Source organism: Coregonus lavaretus (genome assembly GCF_964263955.1).
Source record: "Coregonus lavaretus genome assembly, chromosome: 2".
Classification (NCBI taxonomy): Eukaryota; Metazoa; Chordata; class Actinopteri; order Salmoniformes; family Salmonidae; genus Coregonus; species Coregonus lavaretus.
Window position 1 is genome coordinate 64442428 of NC_139989.1, and position 24021 is coordinate 64466448.

Genomic DNA, 24021 nt, shown 5'->3' on the forward strand with positions numbered 1-24021 from the left:
TTGTATTAGTGAACACTAATAAGTACTAAGCTTTATATATACACTGAACAAAAATATAAACGCAACATGTAAAGTGTTGGTCCCATGTTTCATTAGCTGAAATAAAAGATCCCAGAAACTTTCCATGCGCACAAAAAGCTTTTTTCTCTCAAATTTGGTGCACAAATGTGTTTACATCCCTGTTAGTGAGCATTTCTCCTTTGCCAAGATAATCCATCCACCTGACCAGGTGTGGAATATCAAGAAGCTGATTAAACAGCATGATCATTACACAGGTGCACCTTGTGCTGGGTACAATCAAATACCACTCTAAAATGTGCAGATGTCTCAAGTTTTGAGGGAGCTTGCAATTGGCATGCTGACCACAGGAATATCCACCAGAGCTGTTACCAGAGAATTTAATGTTAATTTATTTAACATCAGGCCTCACAACCGCAGACCACGTGTATGGCGTTGTGTGGGCGAGCGGTTTGCTGATGTCAACTAGTCCAATATACTAGGCGTTATAACCATGCATGATAATGTATGACTGTGGGTATTAAAATGTTTCATAGCAGTGCCAAAATTGGGTTTGTCCAGCTTGCCATATTTTGATTTTAGGCAGTGACTTTTGCTCCACAGGGACTTAGATACAAGTTGCACTCCCATACCCCGGATGTGATTATTGTGTGTGTGTGCAGAGAAGGAGATGCCTCTGCCCGTGCAGGTCTTTAACTTTCAGGTAAACTTGTGTTTTGAAAACTTGTTTTCAACAGTTTATATAACCGGGAACACGTTTGAATGACTATATTTTATGGTTTACCTTGTTTTGATTGAATTGATCTATTTGGTCCTCTAATAAAGTGTTTTCAACTAGCGTTAGTTAACATGCTAATCTTGCTCGCTAACGTTAGCTAAGAAGCTAGGCTAGGGCCTTCCTCAAACATCAAGTTTGTCCTAAATTTAGCGTTAGGGCGGATTGAACTAGGCTTTGTTTTATTATAGATTATAAATCTTCAGTTTGTTTGATATATATATAGCTAACTAGTTAGGTAAATTGTGAAGGGGAGTCGGCGGATTAAATAATGAACAGGTGTAATTTAGCTCAGTTAGTTATAGAAAATGTAAACAGACAGTTTGAGTCGTTACTGTAGTTTGCTAGCTTTTTAAAATCTGACTGCCGTTAGTAATTCCTTACCAGCATAGCTACATCTGTGTCAAACGTTAGCGTAGCCACCTAAAATGCAAGCTATTTAGCAAGCTAAATAAAAATGTAGCTAGCTAGAGAAGATGGCCATGGAAACAATTCATAAGTCGTCTGTTATGATCAGCTAGCTAACGTTAGCTAGCTAGGTAAACAACATCCACCGGATTGGCAGAAGTTACTATCACCCTGAAACCTGTCACCAACTGCTTCAGTTCAGTTTAGGTACTGTTAATTTTAGAGACAACACATTAATTGGCATCCCTTTTATGCAAGAAGCAGGACTTCCAATTTTCTTAAACGTCTCAGACCTTGCTTCTTCCACCCATTCACGTGTGACCCACCTTGTTGATACAGCACTCAATAGTATGTGGACACCCCTTCAAATGAGTGGATTCGGCTATTTCAGCCACACTGTTGCTGACAGGTGTATAAAATTGAGCACACCGCCATGCAATCTCCATAGACAAACATTGGCAGTGGAATGGCCCGTACTGAAGAGCTTAGTGACTTTCAACGTGGCACCGTCATAGGATGCCACCTTTCCAACAAGTCAGTTCGTCAAATTTCTGCCCTGCTAGAGCTGCCCCGGTCAACTGTAAGTGCTGTTATTGTGAAGTGGAAATGTTTAGGAGCAACAACGGCTCAGCTGCGAAGTGGTAGGCCACACAAGCTCACCGAACGGGACCGCTGAGTGCTGAAGCGCGTAAAAATAATCTGTCCTCGGTTGCAACACTCACTTCCGAGTTCCAAACTGGCCTCTGGAAGCAAAGTCAGCACAATAACTGTTAGTCGGGAGCTTCATGAAATGGGTTTCCATGGCGGCGCAGCAGCACACCAAGTTCACCATGCGCAATGCCAAGCATTGGCTGGAGTGGTGTAAAGCTCACCGCCATTGGAATCTGGAACAGTGGAAACATGTTCTCTGGAGTGATTAATCTAGGCTTGGCGGATGCCAGGAGTACACTACCTGCCCCAATGCATAGTGCCAACTGTAAAGTTTGGTGGAGGAGGAATAATGGTCTGGGGCTGTTTTTCATGGTTTGGGCTAGGCCCCTTAGTTCCAGTGAAGGGAAATTTTAACGCTACAGCATACAATGACATTCTAAACGATTCTGTGCTTCCAACTTTGTGGCAACAGTTTGGGGAAGGCCTTTCCTGTTTCAGCATGACAATGCCCCCGTGCACAAAGCGAGGTCCATACAGAAATGGTTTGTCGAGATTGGTGTGGAAGAACTTGACTGGCCTGCACAGAGCCCTGACCTCAACCCCATCGAATTCCTTTGGGATGAATTGGATCGCCGACCACGAGCCAGGCCTAATCGCCCAACATCAGTGCCCGACCTCACTAATGCTCTTGTGGCTGAATGGAAGCAGGTCCCCGCAGCAATGTTCCAACATCTAGTGGAAAGCCTTCCCAGAAGAGTGGAGGCTGTTATAGCAGCAAAGGGGGGACCAACTCTATGTTAATGCCCATGATTTTGGAATGAGCTGTTCGACGAGCAGGTGTCCACATACCTTTGGTCATGTAGTTTATTAAACAGCCCCAAAGTACATCCAGCTTATGTGGTCAGAGGTCTGGCTAACTAACTAACATCACTTATCATGCAAAGTGCTTTAAGTCATCAAGGACAGAAATCACTCCTCTTCGTCACTCCCTGCATCTCCCCCCTCCCTTCCTTCCCTGCATCTCCCCCCTCCCTTCCTTCCCTGCATCCCCTCCCTCCTCCAGGTCAGCTCAGTGTCAGAGCTGGAGGTTGCCGCAGAACAAGCTCAGGACAGCGAAAGAGACAGGGAGAAGAGTAGGGCCTCTAGCTCAGCCTCAGAGCCTCCCTGTCCCTCCCATAGCAGCAGACCCAATCTGCTCTTACCGTTCACTGCAGGGGACTACGTCCTCAGCTCCAGCCTCTCAGCATGCTCCCTGCTCCCTGAGGTAGGGACCACCAGTGCAGGACAGAGCAAAGCTCTGCTATGTGGTATTGTTTTAAGGTCGTACCAAGGATCATTTTGCTATTTGATTTAGAATTTTAAGACCCCTTGAAGTATTCCCCCCCCAAAAAATATTTGACAAATATTAGCCCATGCAAACACATTGAATAACAGATTCACTAAGGATAGTCCCCCCCAAAAAAAAAAATCTAAAGGAAGTTGGTTCTAAAGTTTCTGTCCTATATCTGAGAGATGTACAGTTGAAGTCGGAAATTTACATACACCTTAGCCAAATACAATTAAACTCTGTTTTTCACAATTCCTGACATTTAATCCTAGTAGAAATTCCCTGTTTTAGGTCAGTTAGGATCACCACTTTATTTTAAGAATGTGAAATGTCAGAATAATAGTAGAGAGAATTATTTATTTCAGCTTTTATTTCTCTGTTTCGGGTAGCCTTCCACAAGCTTCCCACAATAAGTTGGGTGAATTTTGGCCCATTCCTCCTGACAGAGCTGGTGTAACTGAGTCAGGTTTGTAGGCCTCCTTACTCGCACACTCTTTTTCAGTTCTGCCCACACATTTTCTATAGGACTGAGGACAGGGTTTTGTGATGGCCACTCCAATACCTTGACTTTGTTGTCCTTAAGCCATTTTGCCACAACTTTGGAAGTATGCTTGGGGTCATTGTTCATTTGGAAGACCCATTTGCGACCAAGCTTTAACTTTCTGACGGATGTCTTGAGATGTTGCTTCAATATATCCACATCATTTACCTTCCTCATGATGCCATCTATTTTGTGAAGTGCACCAGTCCCTCCTGCAGCAAAGCACCCCCACAGCATGATGCTGCCACCCCCGTGCTTCACGGTTGGAATGGTGTTCTTCGGCTTGCAAGCAACCCCCTGTTTCCTCCAAACATAACGATGGTCATTATAGCCAAACCGTTCTATTTTTGTTTCATCAGACTAGAGGACATTTCTCCAAAAAGTACGATCTTTGTCCCCATGTGCAGTTGCAAACCGTAGTCTGGCTTTTTTATGGCGGTTTTGGAGCAGTGGCTTCTTCCTTGCTGAGCGGCATTTCGATATAGGACTTGTTTTACTGTGGATATAGATACTTTTGTACCGGCTTCCTCCAGCATCTTCACAAGGTCCTTTGCTGTTGTTCTGGGATTGATTTGCACTTTTTGCACCAAAGTATGTTCATCTCTAGGAGACAGAACGCGTCTCCTTCCTGAGCGGTATGACGGCTGCGTGGTCCCATGGTGTTTATACTTGCGTACTATTGTTTGTACAGATGAAAGTGGTACCTTCAGGCGTTTGGAAATTGCTCCCAAGGATGAACCAGACTTGTGGAGGTCTACAATTGTTTTTCTGAGTTCTTGGCTGATTTCTTTTGATTTTCCCATGATGTCAAGCAAAGAGGCACTGAGTTTGAACGTAGGCCTTGAAATACATCCACAGGTACACCTTCAATTGACTAAAATTATGTCAATTAGCCTATCAGACGCTTCTAAAGCCATGACATCATTTTCTGGATTTTTCCAAGCTGTTTAAAGGCACCGTCAACTTAGTGTATGTAAACTTCTGACCCACTGGAGTTGTGATACAGTGAATTATAAGTGAAATAATCTGTCTGTAAACAATTGTTGGAAAAATTACTTGTGTCTTTCACAAAGTAGATGTCCTAACCGACTTGCCAAAACTATAGTTTGTTAACAAGAAATTTGTGGAGTGGTTGAAAAATGAGTTTTAATGACTCCAACCTAAGTGTATGTAAACTTCCAACTTCAACTGTATTTAACCCCTTATTTTTGGCACTAATCCAGTCTCTATACTTCCATTAATTTTTTCAACTGGTACCGGGGGACCTTCAGACGAGTCTGGTGAGGCCTGTTGGCGTCCTAGAGCAAAACAACCCACATGTTCGTGAGAGTCTCACCTTTCCACAGAGGGGTCATATTAGTGTGTAGCCCAAACTGTACGGACACTGCAGACAGTTGGCAGATCGGCTGTACCAACTTCAGATGAGTCCCAAGACACTTGTGGGGGGTCGTAGAGCAAAACGGAGACCACCGTGTTCGTTAGTCGTCTTTCCATAGAGGGGTCATAATCATTTGTAGGACAAACCGTTCGGACGCTACAGACAATTTTGTGAGAAGACAGATTTATGGTCTGACAAACACCGCTCTAGCTCTGTCACCTTTCACCGCAGTTGCGAAAGTGTTACATAGGCGAATGCGGTGGATTGAAACGCATCCAATGCCCCCCAGAAAAAGTCTAGCTTAAATTTATGGATTTTTATGGTATTTTTTGCTAATTCAATTTCAGCGGGGCGCGGACATCGACCTTAGACTTTTAGGGGGTTAACCTCTAAAAGTCTATCTCCCCCTCTCCCTTCTCTCTGTCCATCTCCCCCTCTCCCTTCTCTCTCTCCATCTCCCCCTCTCTCTTCATCTCACCTTCTCTCTCTCCTCTCTCTGTCTCTCTGTCCCCCTCCCTTCCATCCCTCTCTCTCCTCCAGGGGGCGGTGGAGCCGATGCAGATCGATGCTGATCCCCAGGAAGACCAGCAGAATGCTCCAGACATCAACTATGTGGTGGAAAACCCCACACTGGTACATTACTATAGCACTAAGCTAGCCCTAGCATTGGTACATTACTATAGCACTAAGCTAGCCCTAAAAACGGGTACATTATTATAGCACTAAGCTAGCCCTAGCATTGGTACATTACTATAGCACTAAGCTAGCACTGGTACATTACTATAGCACTAAGCTAGCCCTAGCACTGGTACATTACTATAGCACTAAGCTAGCCCTAGCACTGGTACATTACTATAGCACTAAGCTAGCCCTAGCACTGGTACATTACTATAGCACTAAGCTAGCCCTAGCACTGGTACATTACTATAGCACTAAGCTAGCACTGGTACGCTGAGCTGAGTCTTACATAGCTGTGTGTTTGTAGTTCTACTTCTAGATTCTTCTAGATTCTATGCTGAACACTGAACTAAATGAAGTCAGTCTGTCAAATGGGGGTCTGCTCCTTTCATGTTTTCTTCACACCGTTTTCTCTCGCTCTCTCTCTCTTTTGTCTCTCTGTCGCTCTCTCTGTCTGTTTCTCTCTCTCTCTTTTGTCTCTGTCTCCCTGTCTCTCTCTCTTTCTGTGTCTATCCCCCCCCCCCCCCCCTCTCACTGCTTTCTCTCTCTTTCATCTGTCCCCGTCTCCCTCTCTAGGACCTGGAGCAGTTTGCGTCCAGCTACAGTGGTCTGATGCGTATTGAGAGACTGCAGTTCATAGCAGAACACTGTCCCCAGCTCCGTGCCGAGGCCCTGAAGATGGCGCTGTCCTTCGTCCAGAGGACCTTCAACGTAGACGTGTACGAGGAGATCCACCGCAGACTCACCGACGCCACACGGTGAGGAGGAGGAGGAGTGTGAGATTGAAGTGGAGCCTATATAAGGTACAAAAGTATCTGTGGGTACCCTACGAGCGTGGAGGGACTGTAAGAAATACTTGGGCATCTCCTCCCAAATATGTTCTCACTCGCCTATAGTAGGCAACCCAGACTTGCCAAAAGCCCTGAGAGATGCCAACTTTAATCTTTGGCATACTCTAGGAATCAGGACCTTTTCAGACCTATTTCATCAGAAGACCACTACACTGAAATCCTTTCAAGAGCTCTGCAATGAATTCAATGTGCCAAGATCCCATTTTTTTAAATATCTACAAATTAGACATGTCATCTCCTCATTTACTTCCAAGAGGAGGTTTAGAACTCAGTTGAATGAAGTTGAAACCCTTCTTGTCACAGCACAATCCATTAAAGGCAAAATATCCTATATCTATAGACTCCTTTCTGAGAAAGGAGGATCCTCCTTTACTCCTTTGAAAATAATATGGGAAAAGGACCTTGGTCTGACTATCAGTGACGAGTTATGGGCGGAGGTTTGCGACAGGGTATACTGCTCCTCTACTAATGTAAAAATGAAAGAATCTAATTACAAATTTTTGTACAAATTTTATTACACTCCCCTGAGACTCCATAAAATGAAAACAGACATTTCTCCTAATTGTAACAGATGTACCTCTGAAAGTGGAACCTATATGCATGTATTTTGGAGCTGCAGAGAGATTGCCAGATTTTGGCAATCTATACATACTGCTGCACAGAAAATACTAGATGTACAGTTTGATATGACCCCGTGTCTCTATCTTCTTAATGCCCAGCAGGACTTTGTTCTTGATCCTGACAGAGAAAATTTGCTCATGACCATTACATACTTTGCTAAGAAATGTATTCTTCTATTGTGGGCCTCTAATACTTCTCCTACATTTAAAATGTGGATTGACCAGATTGTTGACTTTCTCCCCCTTGAAAAGCTCACTTATGACCTCCACAAGAGACAGCCCAAGTTTGATAGACTCTGGTCTCCACTACTCAACTATATTTCAAATTGGACAGAGTGAATGGGGGAATCAGGGGGATGGGCAGATGCGTGTTGTGTAAGGTGCTGTAAAACCTAAAAACTAATTATTGGCTCGTCATCTCAGCTAAGGCTGGAAATAGCTAATAAGAACCTTGATAGTGCTGCTGCAAGTTCTATAATTTAAATTTTGTTATAATTATTATTTGTGTGTGTATGTATGTATGTATATATATGTATGTGTATATATATATACATATATAAAACAATTTTTTTTATTATTATTTTTATTTTTATTTTTTTTAATTCACATCTGTGAATGTGGAATGTGTTTGGTTGGTTGATTGAAAACTTAATAAAACTTTAAATAAAAAAATTAAAAAAAGTATCTGTGGGTTCAGTGAGGAGTATGATTGTGTGTGTTGTGAGCTTGTCTTCGTGTGCGTGTGTGTGTGTGTATCTGTGTGTGACCCCGCATGTGTGTGTACGACACTTACATCTCTGTATATTCCCAGACAGGTGCAGGGTGTCCCTGACGCGGTGCCTGAAGGGCCGGTGGCGCCCCCTCTCCTGGACACAGCCTGGGCAGAGAGCACCAGGAAAAAGGCCCTGCTCAAACTGGAGAAGCTGGACACTGACCTCAAGAACTACAAGGGAAACTCCATCAAAGAGAGCATCAGGTAACCAGCTCTGGGGGAAACTCAAGTAGACATTGTTTTCACTGTTACATGTGTCTTTTAACTTCATGAGAGGGAGTGTGCAAGACAAGGGCACACTTAGGGATAAGGGTGGACAATGTGGACACAGCCAGTGGTATGGGGGAGGAAGGGCCTCAACCCAAATGGAACCAGTCCACTACTCAACAAGTTTTCTCTCACTGATTCCTCCCTCTCCTCCCTCCGCCCTCTCCCTCCCCTCTCCTCCCTCTCTCCCTCTGTTCAGGCGGGGTCATGATGACCTAGGGGACCACTATTTAGACTGTGGCGATCTTAGCAACGCCCTCAAGTGCTACAGCCGAGCCCGAGACTACTGCACTAGCGCCAAGCATGTCATCAACATGTGCCTTAACGTCATCAAGGTACTATGACCTCATCAACATGCGCCTCCTTACATTTACATTTGTGTCATTTAGCAGACGCTCTTATCCAGAGCGACTTTACAGTTAGTGAGTGCATACATTTTCATACTGGCCCCCCGTGGGAAACGAACCCACAACCCTGGCGTTGCAAGCGCCATGCTCTACCAACTGAGCTACAGGGGCCTCCTAAATGAATGTTTATGAATGTCATGTCAACTTTTATAGATGTCAATATTTTGTCATCAAGTTCTGTCGATTGACTTGGTCAAATCTATAAACGTGTATTGTCTGACCTAACATCCTTGGAAGGTTTCTCAAACCTTTTCTCTCTTCTGTCTCTCTCTCTCTCTCTCTGTGTTTTATTCCTCTCTCTCTCTAGGTTAGCGTTTACCTCCAGAACTGGTCCCATGTACATAGCTACGTCAGCAAGGCAGAATCCACTCCGGAGATAGCTGAGGTTAGCACCGAATGACTGAAATAGAACCTTTCCATCATAGCTCCCTAGTGAGAGAAACTCAAGCAGTATGGGAATTTATTCAACAGATGTTCTCCTTCTATATTCCCGTTATGTGTACAGTAGATCCTAATATAACCTTCACACTGTCATCATGGTCACCTGAGAGAAAATCACTGACTTACCTCAGCTTGCTTGTTTCTTCTAGCAACGAGGAGAGAGAGACAGTCAGAACCAATCTGTCCTCACCAAACTAAAATGTGCTGCGGGTAAGACATCATACTATCCTAGTATTATACAGTTAGGAGGACCACTGAAGTCTGCATGTTTCTCTTGTCAGCTGAAATTGCTTTTTTTAGACCTGCATTAGGTAATAAAACCTATTCTTAAATTGTGAGTTGCGCTTTCAAATGTTTCTCTTGTCGTCCCCCCCCCCCAGGTTTGGCAGAGCTGGCCTCTAGAAAGTACAAACCGGCCGCCAAGTGCTTCCTCCAGGCTTCGTTTGACCACTGCGACTTCCCAGAGGTCAGATATCATTTTACATATCACATTAGATATCAATATACCCCCCTATCTCTGACCCCAACTAAACTAACTTGACCCCAACCCCATCTCCTCTGACTGCCCCAAACTCCACTCCATAATAATGGTATGAGACCTCACCATATCTGATCTGAGCCATGACGTTGCTGTGTACATGTAATGTTTTTAGTTTTATTTGGATTTAGGAGTTTTATTATTCGTGTTATAAAATGTTGTGGTGTGCCCCCCCCCCCCCAGCTCCTGTCCCCCAGTAATGTAGCGGTGTACGGAGGGATGTGTGCCCTGGCCACCTTCGACAGACAGGAACTACAGAAGAACATCATCTCCAGCAGGTAGGCTCCCTACGCAGTGTGCACTAGACTTAGTAGTACCCTCGTAACAAGTGCACTTCAGGTAACTGCTAACTCTGTTAAAGAGCAATGTGCTTTGTTGGTCTCTCCATCAAGTGGAACTGTTATGGAGAGTAACAGCTTGTTTGGGTGATGAGTGATTTCAGTACATCCTAAACGATATTATAACCGCGATCGATAAAAGACAGTACTGCGCAGCCGTCTTCATCGACCTGGCCAAGGCTTTCGACTCTGTCAACCACCGCATTCTTATTGGCAGACTAAATAGCCTTGGTTTCTCTAATGACTGCCTCGCCTGGTTCACCAACTACTTCTCAGATAGAGTTCAATGTGTCAAATCGGAGGGCCTGTTGTCTGGACCTCTGGCTGTCTCTATGGGGGTGCCACAGGGTTCAATTCTCGGGCCGACTCTATTCTCTCTGTATATCAATGATGTTGCTCTTGCTGCTATGCGGACGACACCATTTTGTATACATCTGGCCCTTCATTGGACACTGTGTTAACAAACCTCCAAATGAGCTTCAACGCCATACAACACTCCTTCCGTAGCCTCCAACTGCTCTTAAACACTAGTAAAACTAAATGAATGCTCTTCAACCGAACGCTGCTTGCACCCGCCCACCAGACAAGAATCACTACTCTCGGCGGGTCTGACCTAGAGTATGTGGACAATTACAAATACCTAGGTGTCTGGTTAGATTGTAAACTCTCCTTCCAGACTCACATTAAGCATCTCCAATCAAAAGTTGGATCTAGAATCTGCTTCCTATTTCGCAACAAAGCCTCCTTCACTCATGCTGCCAAACATGCCCTCCTAAAACTGACTATCCTACCGATCCTTGACTTCGGCGATGTCATTTACAAAATAGCCTCCAACACTCTACTGTCATGAGAATTTCTATCTCTAATTCAACCTAAGCTTGAATCATTACCAGAGGTTGTAAGGCTCTGGTTTTAATCATAAATGATTCAAGGTCCACAACCAGCAAGAATGATCTGTATTTTTATTCATGGAGAGCTCTGGCGCCAAAACCCATACACTCCTGTTTTATACCCCTTGACACACAAAGGCACTTTGCTCCGGCCACCTTTAGGAGGCTTTTTTTAACCCGTTTTCTCAGTCCCCTTCACCCTGGAATGTTTAGTCCCGCCCCCCTCTGTTAGTGGGTTGCCACTACATTATAACTCTAACACCGTTCACACATTTATACTGTATTTGGGGTGAAATCCTTTAGATTAATTTGGATTTTAAGAATAATGACTAACAATCCACCCCTTTGACTAAATGTTTTCACATTCAGGATAAATGTATTTTACAAGCATGATTAATCTCAGAGATTACGTCAGAACTAATAAACATTTCATCCAATTGCGGTCTTTCAGGGTCCAAATCCTTGTCATCCACCAAGCCTGGAGGATCGTTTTTCACATTCCCCTGGTCAGAGTCCGGAGTCAGTCCATCTCTCATCATTGATTAGATACTGCATTTCACCAACGCCTGACTCACCAATCCTCGGACACAGGGAACAAGACAACAACCACATAATACAAGAATACCCATACAAACACTGACCGCTCCTAAGATGGTGGCTGCTATGGTTTTCCATTTACCAAACATTTCATCAAACCACCCTATCCACGATGTGCTAACTTCTGAGTTCTCAGTTCATTCTTCACTTAGTGCAGTTAATTCTGTAAGAGCTCTGGTGACTGTCCCATCCAGTGTGGTGTTGTTAGGGATAAATGTGCAACAATGGCTTATCATTCTATAGACACCGGCCCTTTCTGCCTGATCTAGAACCAACCTCTACTAAGTTATGAGCGGGATGGCGGATAATTGCTCGAAGATCCCCTTTACTGCATCTCTAGTCGGGTTAATAAATCGTTGTTGGTTGTAATAGATATAATTTATCCAATCCACATTCTTGTTTATTGTCACCCACCAGAAAAATGTTGTGGTAAAACCCTCCCATATATGATTCATAGCTTTGTATTCGTCTGGAACACCCCTGGGGATGCCTATACCATCTATCTAAATTGGGCTATTTCCTTCCTGACCTATATTTCTCCTCCTCCTGATTATTCTTCCTGTCACTGGTCATTGATGACTAATTCTTACAGGTTTGGACCAACAATACTGGTGCACAAGTACCCACCCATCCTTCTTGTAATGTCTGTCGAATGCTCCCTTTGTTAGTACATGCCCACCACACATCAGTCAGAGGGATGGTAAGGTTCCACATTTTTCCCCTCCCTTCCTTATCTAAATCAGTCACATTAATTATCCCCTTACAGCCATCAAAATCACCCAAGTTACGGGTGCCATTTCTATGTCTGCAACACTGGTATTCGCCAGGAGTTAAAGTGAATCTAGGTGGGCTGGCCGAGTAAGTCAACTTTGCCAGCCCAATCCCTGTGCAATTGGGCTCTTTTTGATTGGACCCCAGGTCGAATACACAGGGAAACATTGCCTTTGGCATTGGGGCGGTCAACATTGTCGGTCGCCCAATGGAGCATGCATAACAATTGGTCTCCCCCAAGGCCCTAGCGGTGTACTTCATCCACTTTAACCAGAGATTCTCATCAGGGACCCCCTCCACTTCCCCTTGGTTCCATTCTTGGAGGAGAAAATATTTCATAGTGGACGGGTGAGTTGAATTGACTCCGTCATCCCTTGACTGATCTACTCGGTCTATTGCTATTAATGGATTAATGACAGTACCTGTGCCCTCCATATCTTTCGACTCCATCAAATGTAATCTTAGACAAGTATCCAGTCCGTATTCGTCCGCACAAGCCCAGTAAGTTCTTTTCATGTCCTCTTTAGTGACCTTTACTATTGTTACTACCATCTCCGTGGGGATTTCGTTATACCTTCTTATCCTCCATCTGGACATCTTGCCCCCCCCCGTCTCATCTCTCCGTCCCCCAGTATGTCTAAATACCTGAGCCCAGGAACAATCCGCTGAGGGAGCTGAACATAAATACAATGGGATCTTATAATCCCACGTTGCTTGCTTATCCGTCCTGATAAAATCCCTAATCCTAATTTTGAATCTTACTCCCCACCCTTCTCTGACTCCTATTTTGTAGATCACTCGTCCTTGACGGTCAGTATGTCGGGTCGCTTCCCTTTTATTTCTTAATAATGGTAAGGCCATAGCGTAATTGGTGCGAGGTGGTGGTGGATCTTGACATACCAAGACTATGATGCAGCTCAGGGTCACCCATATTCCCAAAAACCGCCAACCCTCTCCTGCCTTTAGTCCTTCTGCTTGGTACCACCCCATACTCACACCCTAAGAACACACTACAGTGATGATAGGTCGGGGTAGGAAGTCTTCGTTAACAGAGGTGATCCCCGGACCCTATTGGTCTAGTTCTTCTCTCCAACTCTGCGTGTGTTAAGTGGTGCTTGTATGTGGTCTTACCTTCTTACAGTGGGTAACATGGACCCAGGTTACTCTCTCTGCTATTCTAATGGCCAAGGCAGTGACCAATATAACCTGATAGGGCCCTTCCCAACAGGCCTGCTTCCAGTTTTTCTTCTTTAGGGACTGGATGCTCACCAGTCACCTGGTTAGATAGAGTGGGTCACCTTCTCCTTTAGTTCACCTGTGGGGCACAAAACCTCTGACATACGGGTGTGGTTAATAAACTATCTTCACACATGTTCAGATTAATCTAACAATTTCTGACTGCATTCTCTTTCTAGACTGTATCTAAAAAAAAAAATCTTTTTTTTTTTTTTTTTTTAAGTATTTTGTCCTCCTTCGTATATTATTTAATCCTACCATTAGCCTCTTCCCCCCTCTTGACACAGTTCTGCTCATGTGTCAATATTACCACCTACCTAAACAATCACTTAGGTGATTTATCAACCAATTGCCATGCCTTTCATTTTTGAGACTGTCTTTTGCTTCTTTATTGCTCCTCCCACTTCCTTTGTCTTTATGGCGGCTAAATTCGACTTTCATTCAGTTCAGAATCAATTAGTAATCCAATCAATCAATCTCTTATCTTGTAAAAACACTTATGTTTAGTTCGAACTCTGTTCTACCCCGGCTCTCCCGGGCTTGACCTGAAGACTGATTGTTGGACATGACAAGTCCATATTTAAATATTTAAAACCTAACACAACCCCCCCTCTTGCTGTAATCAATCAAGAAGATAGCCAAGAAGATAGCAAAGGAGAGACAGGTTTTAGCCTGAACTCTGCTTAATCCTGGTGCCGCTCCCTTCACAATTTTTGAAGAGAGACAAAAGACAGCCATGGATTGAAGTAAGAGCAAGCACTTCGACCCTAGGTCACCTAAGTCTTCTGCCTAGCAACAAAGAATAAAAACCTCTATGTTCGTGATTAACCCAGTTATATCTAATAGCCCACCAAAAAAAAAAAAAAAACTTTAAATCACGACCAATGTCATATCCCTCTTTACTCTCTACCATTTGGGTAACATCCCTGATATATGTATGAAAAGCTAAGACTGTTTGGGAAGAGAGCAACAACATAAACTGTTCTTCCTCAGAGTTCCAAATGATTTTACCATGGGCTGCCATTGCCTTCCCATAGATAAGATTACTTAATTTACCAGTATGCAGTACATAATGGAGTACCCAAGCTTTACAGCAGTCTATCATTACCAAAAAGCTCATAATTCTTCATCTATTCTTTTTAGTCCCTATCTTCCTGATCCTATTGCTAAATCAATGATCTAGGCAATAGCTGTCTCGCCTTAGATTGTACATTCCTCTGATTACTGCAGCTCATTGCATTAATTTAGGTTCAAATATCACCCAACAAACCGTTCCATCCCACAGCATAGTAAACACCACCTATGAACTGTTGAAAATCCCCTAAATTCAACATAACAACCCTTTATAAACATCATGCTGGGTGTGTTGTTTTTTTATTTGAAAAACCCAATTGAAAAACAACAATAATAAATACAAATAAATAAATTGGTCATTTAGCAGACGCTCTTATCCAGAGCGACTTACAGGAGCAATTAGGGTTAAGTGCCTTGCTCAAGGGCACATCGACAGATTTTTCACCTAGTCGGCTCAGGGATTAGAACCAGCGACCTTTCGGTTACTGGCACAACGCTCTTAACCACTAAGCTACCTGCCCTAAATCTGCCAAATGTGATCTCATCTCAAATTATCCATTATCAATTATTTGATCCACCCCCTAGGAAAATCTCTCTCCCCTTCTATTCTGGAGTTCTACCTCTACCAGCTATTTCCCCTAGAGTGGCCATTAAATACTCTGCTCCCTTCTGTTCTTTTCTTACTCTATCCTGTCTACTATTCTGCTCATGATGGATTGCATATCTCTTGACCTCGGCTAACGAAGTAGTTCCCCATCCCACTAAAGTCCTCTTAATATTCCTGCTTATTTCTGGTCTCATTCCACTAAGGAATGCTATTTTTAGCTGCTGATGGTACGGAGTATCATTTCCCTGCCCCTGGGGAGGCTCAGGTATGCCACTATTTGCGTTAAATACATTTCTCAGTCTCTCTAAGTATTGGCTGATGGTCTCACTGTCTTCCTGTTTACATTCATGTACTTTGGAGAAGTCTGCATGTCGATGGTAATGTTCCCTCAAATTATTATACAACTCAGTTATTTTCCCCTTTATCTCCCCAATTTACTATTCCTTTCTTCATTGCAATTTGTTGCATTGATGTTCTTAAAATGTAAACTTATTGTTTAACTTCATACTTATAACCAATGTTTTTTCAATCCATCATCCTAATAGTAAAAATGATATCCCATTGTTCACGTAACGAAACTAAATTATTTTTTTAGAATCCACCATTTATTTTCATCCAGCACTGGTGTTACTCAACCTATACAATAAAGTAATAACCATTTGAATTCATCAAAGCACTTCCTTTCAGTAAAGTCTTTAGACCTCTACTTGAAACTTTCCAGCTCAATCTAACTCGCTTGACCGTCTCTATTTTTTCCCGCTAACCAGAGCCATAAATTATCGTCCTTTGTCCTCAACTCAATTTTCACAGCTCTATCGCCACTCCAGCTCGCCATTCAATCTCTTTAACCGTTCTCTCTGATTCGGCCCCAATCAATAAAACAAATACTTGATATCGTTGATAAGCATACACTTAATGACATTCCTACCATCTGAACTATGTACTGTCTCTCACCTCTCCCCCCCTCTCCTGCTCCTTCCTACATTATGGGGGAGGCGCGGGGACCTTCCCTACAAATCTTCCTTCTTAGGAAATAATGTCATTCATACTTGTAACATATTTTCATAGACCTATCTAGAATACTACTAAAGCTATCTAATGCAACTTTTAATACACGTAAAAACTCTCTCCCTACACCCATTCCCCATTGAATAAGTGCGTCTTCCTAGTTACCCGCCAACCACGCCTCAAATCTTCCATTCAGCATTAACCAACCAAATACTAAGTAGTATCCGGTTATCATTCATACCAGCCGTTGAATTCCCTCATACACACAGATTTCACCTTATGCCATTCAAATGCCCAACTAAACATAATAGTTCAATGGAACCCTCCATTGGCTCTCTACTATTTATACATTACTTCTATAACCACTTTAGTTATGGTCCGATTACCCATTAAACCTTATCACATAACCTTATCACCTAATCAAACAACGGCACAACCTTAAACTCATATCGGCCGGCTGGTAGCCCAGTAACCAAGAGCACCGTGTCAGCAACCGAGAGGTCGCCGGCTCCAACTCCCGAGCCGACCAGGCGAAAAATCTGCCGATGTGCCCCCGAGCAAGGTACCCAACCCCCACTACTCCTGCAAGTCGCTCCGGACCAGAGCGTCTGCCAAATGACCAAAAATGCAAATGTAAATATTCTCTACTTTCTCACTCATGACGTACGTCTACGTTTGGGTGAGAAAGTTCATACGTATATATCGTTGGAATTTTATAGGTACCTCTCAAATAATCGCTTCGTGATGTTTTTAGCCAATTCTTAATCGACACGAATCATTTCTTCAAACATTTTACCCGTGGAACCAAAAAATAGACTGTCCTATCTCCGACACTGCCCTTTCCTCTACCCTTGCAGTCACGATGGTTATGACCTGTTCTGTTACAGTATTTACACGGGGCCTTACACTCCCTTGCCAAATATTCCTCTTTGTTACAGTTAAAGCACTTCCTCTCTCCTTCGCGCTTCAAAAAGACCCTCGCTGTCTCTAGCCCCTCCCCTCGCTGTTTTTTCAAATCCGTTCCACAGTTTACATGCATCTGCTTAATCATAACTTCTAACTTTTCCACATCGAGATGCCCAATAAATCCATACCTCTTCTCCCAAATGGATCCATAAAACATATTTGTTCGATCTCGTCCTAACATATATCTTTCATCCCCCGTTAATTCTCGGACCTCTTTAGAATATTTATTTCCCATGGTGGAAAAATAAGAAATCCCCCCGTTTTAGTAATAATTCAATCCAGAATTATTTTCCTAGGAATTATTGTTAAATGCGTCTCTTGAGCCAATGTTATGATCTGCTTTTGTAATTAACCATTTAAATTATCTAACCCGTAACCCAGAGTTTTTTTTAAAACTCCGGTTTCATGAAAGGTGTCAGATAACCATTTTTTTTTTCTCACGTGATCTAATTCAGTCCCTCCTTGAAACAATTATCACGTATTTCGATGAATCATCAAGTCTCACACGTATACAACATTATACGATCATTTGCTAACACTATCCGTAACCTAGAGGTCGTAACTGCTCCAGTTTCATGAAACAGACAGAGTTAGAGCAAATCCCCAGTTGTTTATGCGACTTTTGACCTGTTTAATGTATCCATCGCACACGACAAATTATCCCCCTTCCTGTTTATATTGTGAAGACTGTACGAGATACAATCTCAATATTAACTAGATTATTTTGGTAATAGCTATTTACCTAGGGTCAATTACGGACCCCCCTTCCTTCCATCATAATAATTATTACTTCCTTTGAGATTTTGGTAACTATTCTCTGCCCTTCACAAGAATTACTATTCTTATACAAGTTCAAATTATTTCACCAAATCCATGAATAAAAATTACTGACCTTTTCCTTGCAGTTTGGATTTAAATGCTTTTTCAAACTCGTTAACGTCTTTATCGTTCATAAGAGTAATCACCGGCCTGTTTATAACCTTAACGTCGAAGGCCAGGACTATTCTCCACGGATGCAATCACCCGCCCGTGCACGGTTTCGGTGTCCTTAGAACGACAAAGACGTATTTAAGCTCCGCTCGAAGGACCACTTGTCACGAGAATTTCTATCTCTAATTCAACCTAAGCTTCAATCATCACCAGAGGTTGTAAGGCTCTGGTTTTAATCATAAATGATTCAAGGTCCACAACCAGCAAGAATTATCTGTATTTTTATTCATGGAGAGCTCTGGCGCCAAAACCCATACACTCCTGTTTTATACCCCTTGACACACAAAGGCACTTTGCTCCGGCCACCTTTAGGAGGCTTTTTTTAACCCGTTTTCTCAGTCCCCTTCACCCTGGAATGTTTAGTCCCGCCCCCCTCTGTTAGTGGGTTGCCACTACATTATAACTCTAACACTGTTCACACATTTATACTGTATTTGGGGTGAAATCCTTTAGTCATTATTCTTAAAATACAAATTAATCTAACATCTACTCAGCAAATTGGATGTAGTCTATCACAGTGCCATCCGTTTTGTCACCAAAGCCCCATATACTACCCACCATTGTGACCTGTACGCTCTTGTTGGCTGGCCCTCACTACATATTCGTCGCCAAACCCACTGGCTCCAGGTCATCTATAAATCACTGCTAGGCAAATCCCCGTCTTATCTTAGCTCACTGGTCACCATAGCAACACCCACCCGTAGTCTGCGCTCCAGCAGGTATATCTCACTGGTCATCCCCAAAGCCAACACCTCCTTTTGCCGCCATTCCTTCCAGTTCTCTGCTGCCAATGACTGTAACGAACTGCAAAAATCTCTGAAGCTGGAGACTCTTATCTCCCTCACTAACTTTAAGCCTCAGTTGTCAGAGCAGCTTACCGATCACTGCACCTGCACACAGCCATTCTGAAATTAGCCCACCCAACTACCTCATCCCCATGTTATTTATTTTGCTAATTTGCACCCCAGTATCTCTATTTGCACATCATCTTTTGCACATCTATCATTCCAGTGTTAATTACGAAATTGTAACTGTTTTATAAAACTTTGGCCTATTTATTTATTGCCTTACCGCCATAACTTACTACATTCGCACACACTGTATATATATTTTCTGTTGTATTTTTGACTTTATGTTTTGTTTACCCCATATGTAACTCTGTGTTGTTGTTTTTATCGCACTGCTTTGCTTTATCTTGGCCAGGTCGCAGTTGTAAATGAGAACTTGTTCTCAACTGGCTTACCTGGTTAAATAAAGATGAAATAAATAAACATATTGAAATGTCAACCCCTGTTTTCCCTCGCTTTCCCTCTCTCTCTATTCTCTAGTTCCTTTAAGTTGTTTTTAGAGTTGGAGCCCCAGGTACGTGACATAATCTTCAAGTTTTACGAATCGAAGTACGCCTCCTGTCTGAAACTACTGGACGAGATGAAGGTAAGGAAGAAAACCGTTTTATATGGACAGTTACAGGCTAACTAGATGACGTTAAGGAAGAAAACCGTTTTATATGGACAGTTACAGGCTAACTGCAAAATCTGAATGAGAAACTCTTTATATTGCCACTCAGTAATGTTGATTGAATTAGTCTTGGTGTTGGTCAGAAACAACAGGGATTTGAGTGTGCACCTAACACCAATTCCCTCTCGTCCTCTCTCCTCCTCCTCTCTTGTCCTCTCTCCTCCTCCTCTCTTGTCCTCTCTCCTCCTCCTCTCTCGTCCTCTCTCCTCCTCGTCCTCTCTCCGCCGCCTCCTCGTCCTCTCTCGTCCCGTCTCCTCCTCGTCCTGTCTCCTCCTCGTCCTGTCTCCTCCTCGTCCTGTCTCCTCCTCGTCCTGTCTCCTCCTCGTCCTCTCTCGTCCTGTCTCCTCCTCGTCCTCTCTCGTCCTCTCTCGTCCTCTCTCGTCCTCTCTCGTCCTCTCTCGTCCTCTCTCGTCCTGTCTCCTCCTCGTCCTCTCTCCTCCTCCTCTCTCGTCCTCTCTCGTCCTCCTTCTCCTCTCTCCTGTAGGATACCCTTCTATTGGACCTGTACCTGGCCCCCCACGTCAGAACACTGTACACACAGATCAGAAACAGAGCCCTTATACAGGTGAGAGAGAGACACACACACACACAGAGATCAGAAAGAGCCCTCCTACAGGTGAGACAGTCATGACACCATGACACCATGACATAACACAACACGCTTTGTAGGACTTAAGTCACTTTGCAGTGTTGTGGAAGTTTTACATCTGGATTCCTTTCCCTCATCCCTACATCACCTGTGTTCTGAGTCAGTACTTCAGCCCAAGTTGTTAACCTGTGTTCTGAGTCAGTACTTCAGCCCAAGTTGTTAACCTGTGTTCTGAGTCAGTACTTCAGCCCAAATTGTTAACCTGTGTTCTGAGTCAGTACTTCAGCCCAAGTTGTTAACCTGGTGTGTGTGTGTGTGTGTGTGTGAGTCAGTACTTCAGCCCGTACGTGTCTGCAGACATGACTAAGATGTCCCAGTCCTTCAACACCACAGTGTTAGCTCTGGAGGATGAACTGACCCAGCTCATACTGGAGGGACTCATCAACGCACGTATAGACTCACACAGCAAGGTAACACACACACAGCAAGGTAACACACACACAGCAAGGTAACACACACACACAGCAAGGTAACACACATACACACGTATAGACTCACACAGCAAGGTAACACACACACACAGCAAGGTAACACACACACACACACACACGTATAGACTCACACAGCAAGGTAACACACACACACACAGCAAGGTAACACACACACAGCAAGGTAACACACACACAGCAAGGTAACACACACACACGTATAGACTCACACAGCAAGGTAACACACACACAGCAAGGTAACACACACACACGTATAGACTCACACAGCAAGGTAACACACACTAGCCATAGACTAGTCTCTCTCTACACATCAACTATCATTACAGGCACAGACACACACCAGTCTCGCTCCACTTCCAGTATGAGTGAGTAACTTCCTGTTTCATGTATGTGTGTGTGATGTCAGATCCTGTATGCGAGGGACGTGGACCAGAGGGGCCATACGTTTCAGAAGTCTGTCCACATGGGCAAGGAGTTCCAGAGACGAGCCAAAGCCATGATCCTCAGAGCTGCCGTGCTACGCAACCAGATACACGTCAAGGTAACAGAACCCCTCTTGATGCTAGTCACAGCTGTTACTACCGTATTGGTCCGAATATAAGACGACCCTGATTATAAGACGACCCCCCGTTTTTCAACACAAACATTTAGAAAAACAGATTTGCAGACTAGATTTGCCGAACAAAGAACTTCATTTTATTTTAAAATAACAATATTAAAAACACAGTGAATTAAACACAAAGGCAAACTATGTACAGTATGATTCAAAATTAATATCAAGCAATAATAAAGCAACATTTTTAAATAACAGAGAAAATACAGGCCACACATTTAACTAAACTTAACAAAAATTCGCCAAACTTCTCCTCCGATGTCTCTCTATCCCTCACACACAGACTTTTCTCCCTTTCTATTGACAGTCACCGATGTTGGCATGTCGAAATAAACGGGTGTCTGATCAGCATTGCCGATCTGATCCAGCGGGTAGGAGTGCTTCTTCCTCAGGTTGATAACAAAGCGCTGAAACGAAAGCAGCTTCTCTCCGAAGTCTGACGGCAGGCGTTGGGCCAAACTCGTTCTCCGTCTAAGTGACAGTCCATTACGCCGCATCATCCTACGACACCAGCCGAGGCTGGCTTTAAATCCAGTGATGTTGAGCTCTCTGGCGATTTCCAGGGCCTTAACCTGGATGACAGCTCTGGTAATGGGCATTCCCTCACTTCTTTTTTCCCTGACATATTCAAAAACCCTCCGGTCAACCTCAATGAAACGACCACTTTGAGGACCACGGAAGGATTTTCGCTGACTGTTAGCATCTTTTAGACGTTGTTTTTCTGCTCGCCATCTTCTTACATTACACTCAGTGACCCCGAATGTCTTGGCAGCTTGGCAGTTGTTAGATGACTCTGCCTTATTGACAACCATTATTTTGAAATTGGCATCATAGCTCCTCCGCTGTTGTTTATTGACCTGGCCCACTTTTGAGCCACTTGTCTCTAAATGGTCAGCCTGTCTTTCCATCTTTAAACACCGGTAACGGGCTGGTTGTTAAGGACGCCTCTTCCCTCCGTCCGGAACGAATTTTTGGCGCCATCTGTGCCCGCGAATGTGTATTGACATTTAAAGGGAGCGCCGAAGAAGAGAAACTGCGCTCTGAATACTAGACCCCGAATATAAGACGACCCGACTTTTTTGGACCTATTTCGAGGGGAAAAAAGGCCGTCTTATATTCGGACCAATACGGTATATGACCCTAGTCTAGACTATTGAGATGGATCTAGGGACGGTTTCCCAGACACAAATTAAGCCACATTAAATCCTGAATAAAAGCATTCTCAGTGGATATTCTTCACTGAAGTTTTTTTAGTCCAGGACGAGGTTTAATCTATGTCTGGGAAAGCGGCCCCTGGGGAGCGCTTTCCTCTTTATCCCTCGATGTATGGAAAACCTTGGATAGTTCACATGTAGTGTGTTTGATTTGGAACATGTTGTCTGTGCTTTTCTTGCTTTTGTCAAAACTTTCATTTATCAAGTGATGTATTTCATGAGCTTAGATGGTACGGTGTCCCATCGTTTGAATCAACCTGTGCCCCTTCTTGAGACAACGTATCCCCCTCTCTCGGCATTTCACCGTTAAGTCTACATCTGTTCTCTTCCCTCTTTAGTCCCCTCCTAGAGAAGGCAGCCAGGGGGAGCTGACAACAGCCAACAGCCAAACAACCCGGATGAGCAGCACCATGTGAGAGGGACATCCCATCATTACACCATCGCTGTCTGGCATGGCACTCTGCTCCCTGTATAGTTTACTACCCCTTATGGGCCGTGGTCAAAAGTAGTGCACTATGTAGGGAATAGGGGGCCATTTGGGTCGCATCCACTGCCTGGTGCCTCTGAATGAACAGAGGGGGGCCTGTCCACAACAGCCCTCAGATAGCATCTTATTCCCTATGTAGTTCCCTTATTTTGGCCAAGTCAAAGCTACAACTGCTAAGCCAGAGCCTGGCCAAAAGTAGTGGACTATGTAGGGAATATGGTGCGATTTGGGAGGCAGACTATGTATGACATGGGCCCAACGTTAGCGGAAAAAAACAATGTCTCAGTCCCGAATGACACCCAATTCCCTATAGTGAGCTACTTTTGACCAGGGCCTACGATTCCTGGCTGGAGAGAAGACCGGAACAAACACAATCAAAAAATACTTTTTAAGTTGGTGAAGATACAATGTCTGTTGTTACTCAAATTAAATGAAAAGAAATGAAAGTTTGGGAATTAAAAGAGAGGGAGAGATGCAGCTGGCTGGTTCTTTGTAAAGAGATGCACTTTGCTCTGTACCTGGTGACAAACATTGACTACACATTGGGGGGGGGAAACACAACCTCGACACAGAACAAGATTTTAATAAAGATACATACAAAATGACACTTCCTTTTTCTTTGGTGTTAAGATGAAGTTGCCAATACAGGCACAGATTCCTGATGCCACCCTTACATTTAGGTCATTTAGCACAGCGTTTCCCAACCCTGGTCCTCCACTACCCCCAACAGTACACAGTTTTATTGTAACCCTGGACAAACACACCTGATTCAACTAATCAATGAGGTGTGTTTGTCAAGGGCTACAACAAAACTGTGTACTGTTGGATGTACTGGAGGACCAGGGATGGGAAATGCTGATTTAGCAGATGCTTTTATCCAGAATGACTAAAGTAGATAAAATAACCATATCAAATTTGACTTGTCACATGCACTGAATACAA

At 43.6% G+C, this 24021-nt stretch overlaps 1 protein-coding gene across 2 annotated transcripts; it reads left to right on the plus strand.

Moving 5' to 3' along the window:
• Nucleotides 1-648: 648 nt before the first annotated feature.
• Nucleotides 649-23684, plus strand: LOC311103986 (COP9 signalosome complex subunit 1-like). Of its 2 annotated transcripts, XM_084145623.1 has the most exons (15): nt 670-721; nt 2916-3116; nt 5639-5731; nt 6353-6534; nt 8059-8223; nt 8486-8621; nt 9001-9078; nt 9284-9344; nt 9515-9600; nt 9856-9950; nt 19478-19583; nt 20152-20232; nt 20589-20726; nt 21172-21306; nt 22931-23684. In XM_084145623.1, exons 1-15 carry the CDS (start codon nt 689-691, stop codon nt 23006-23008), a joined length of 1668 nt encoding a protein of 555 aa, XP_084001749.1. In that variant the 5' UTR covers nt 670-688; the 3' UTR covers nt 23009-23684. The 2 variants fall into 2 exon arrangements, with proteins under 2 accessions (XP_084001750.1, XP_084001749.1); XM_084145624.1 differs by lacking the exon at nt 2916-3116 and having other exon boundaries at nt 649-721.
• The last annotated feature ends 337 nt before the right edge of the window (nt 23685-24021 follow it).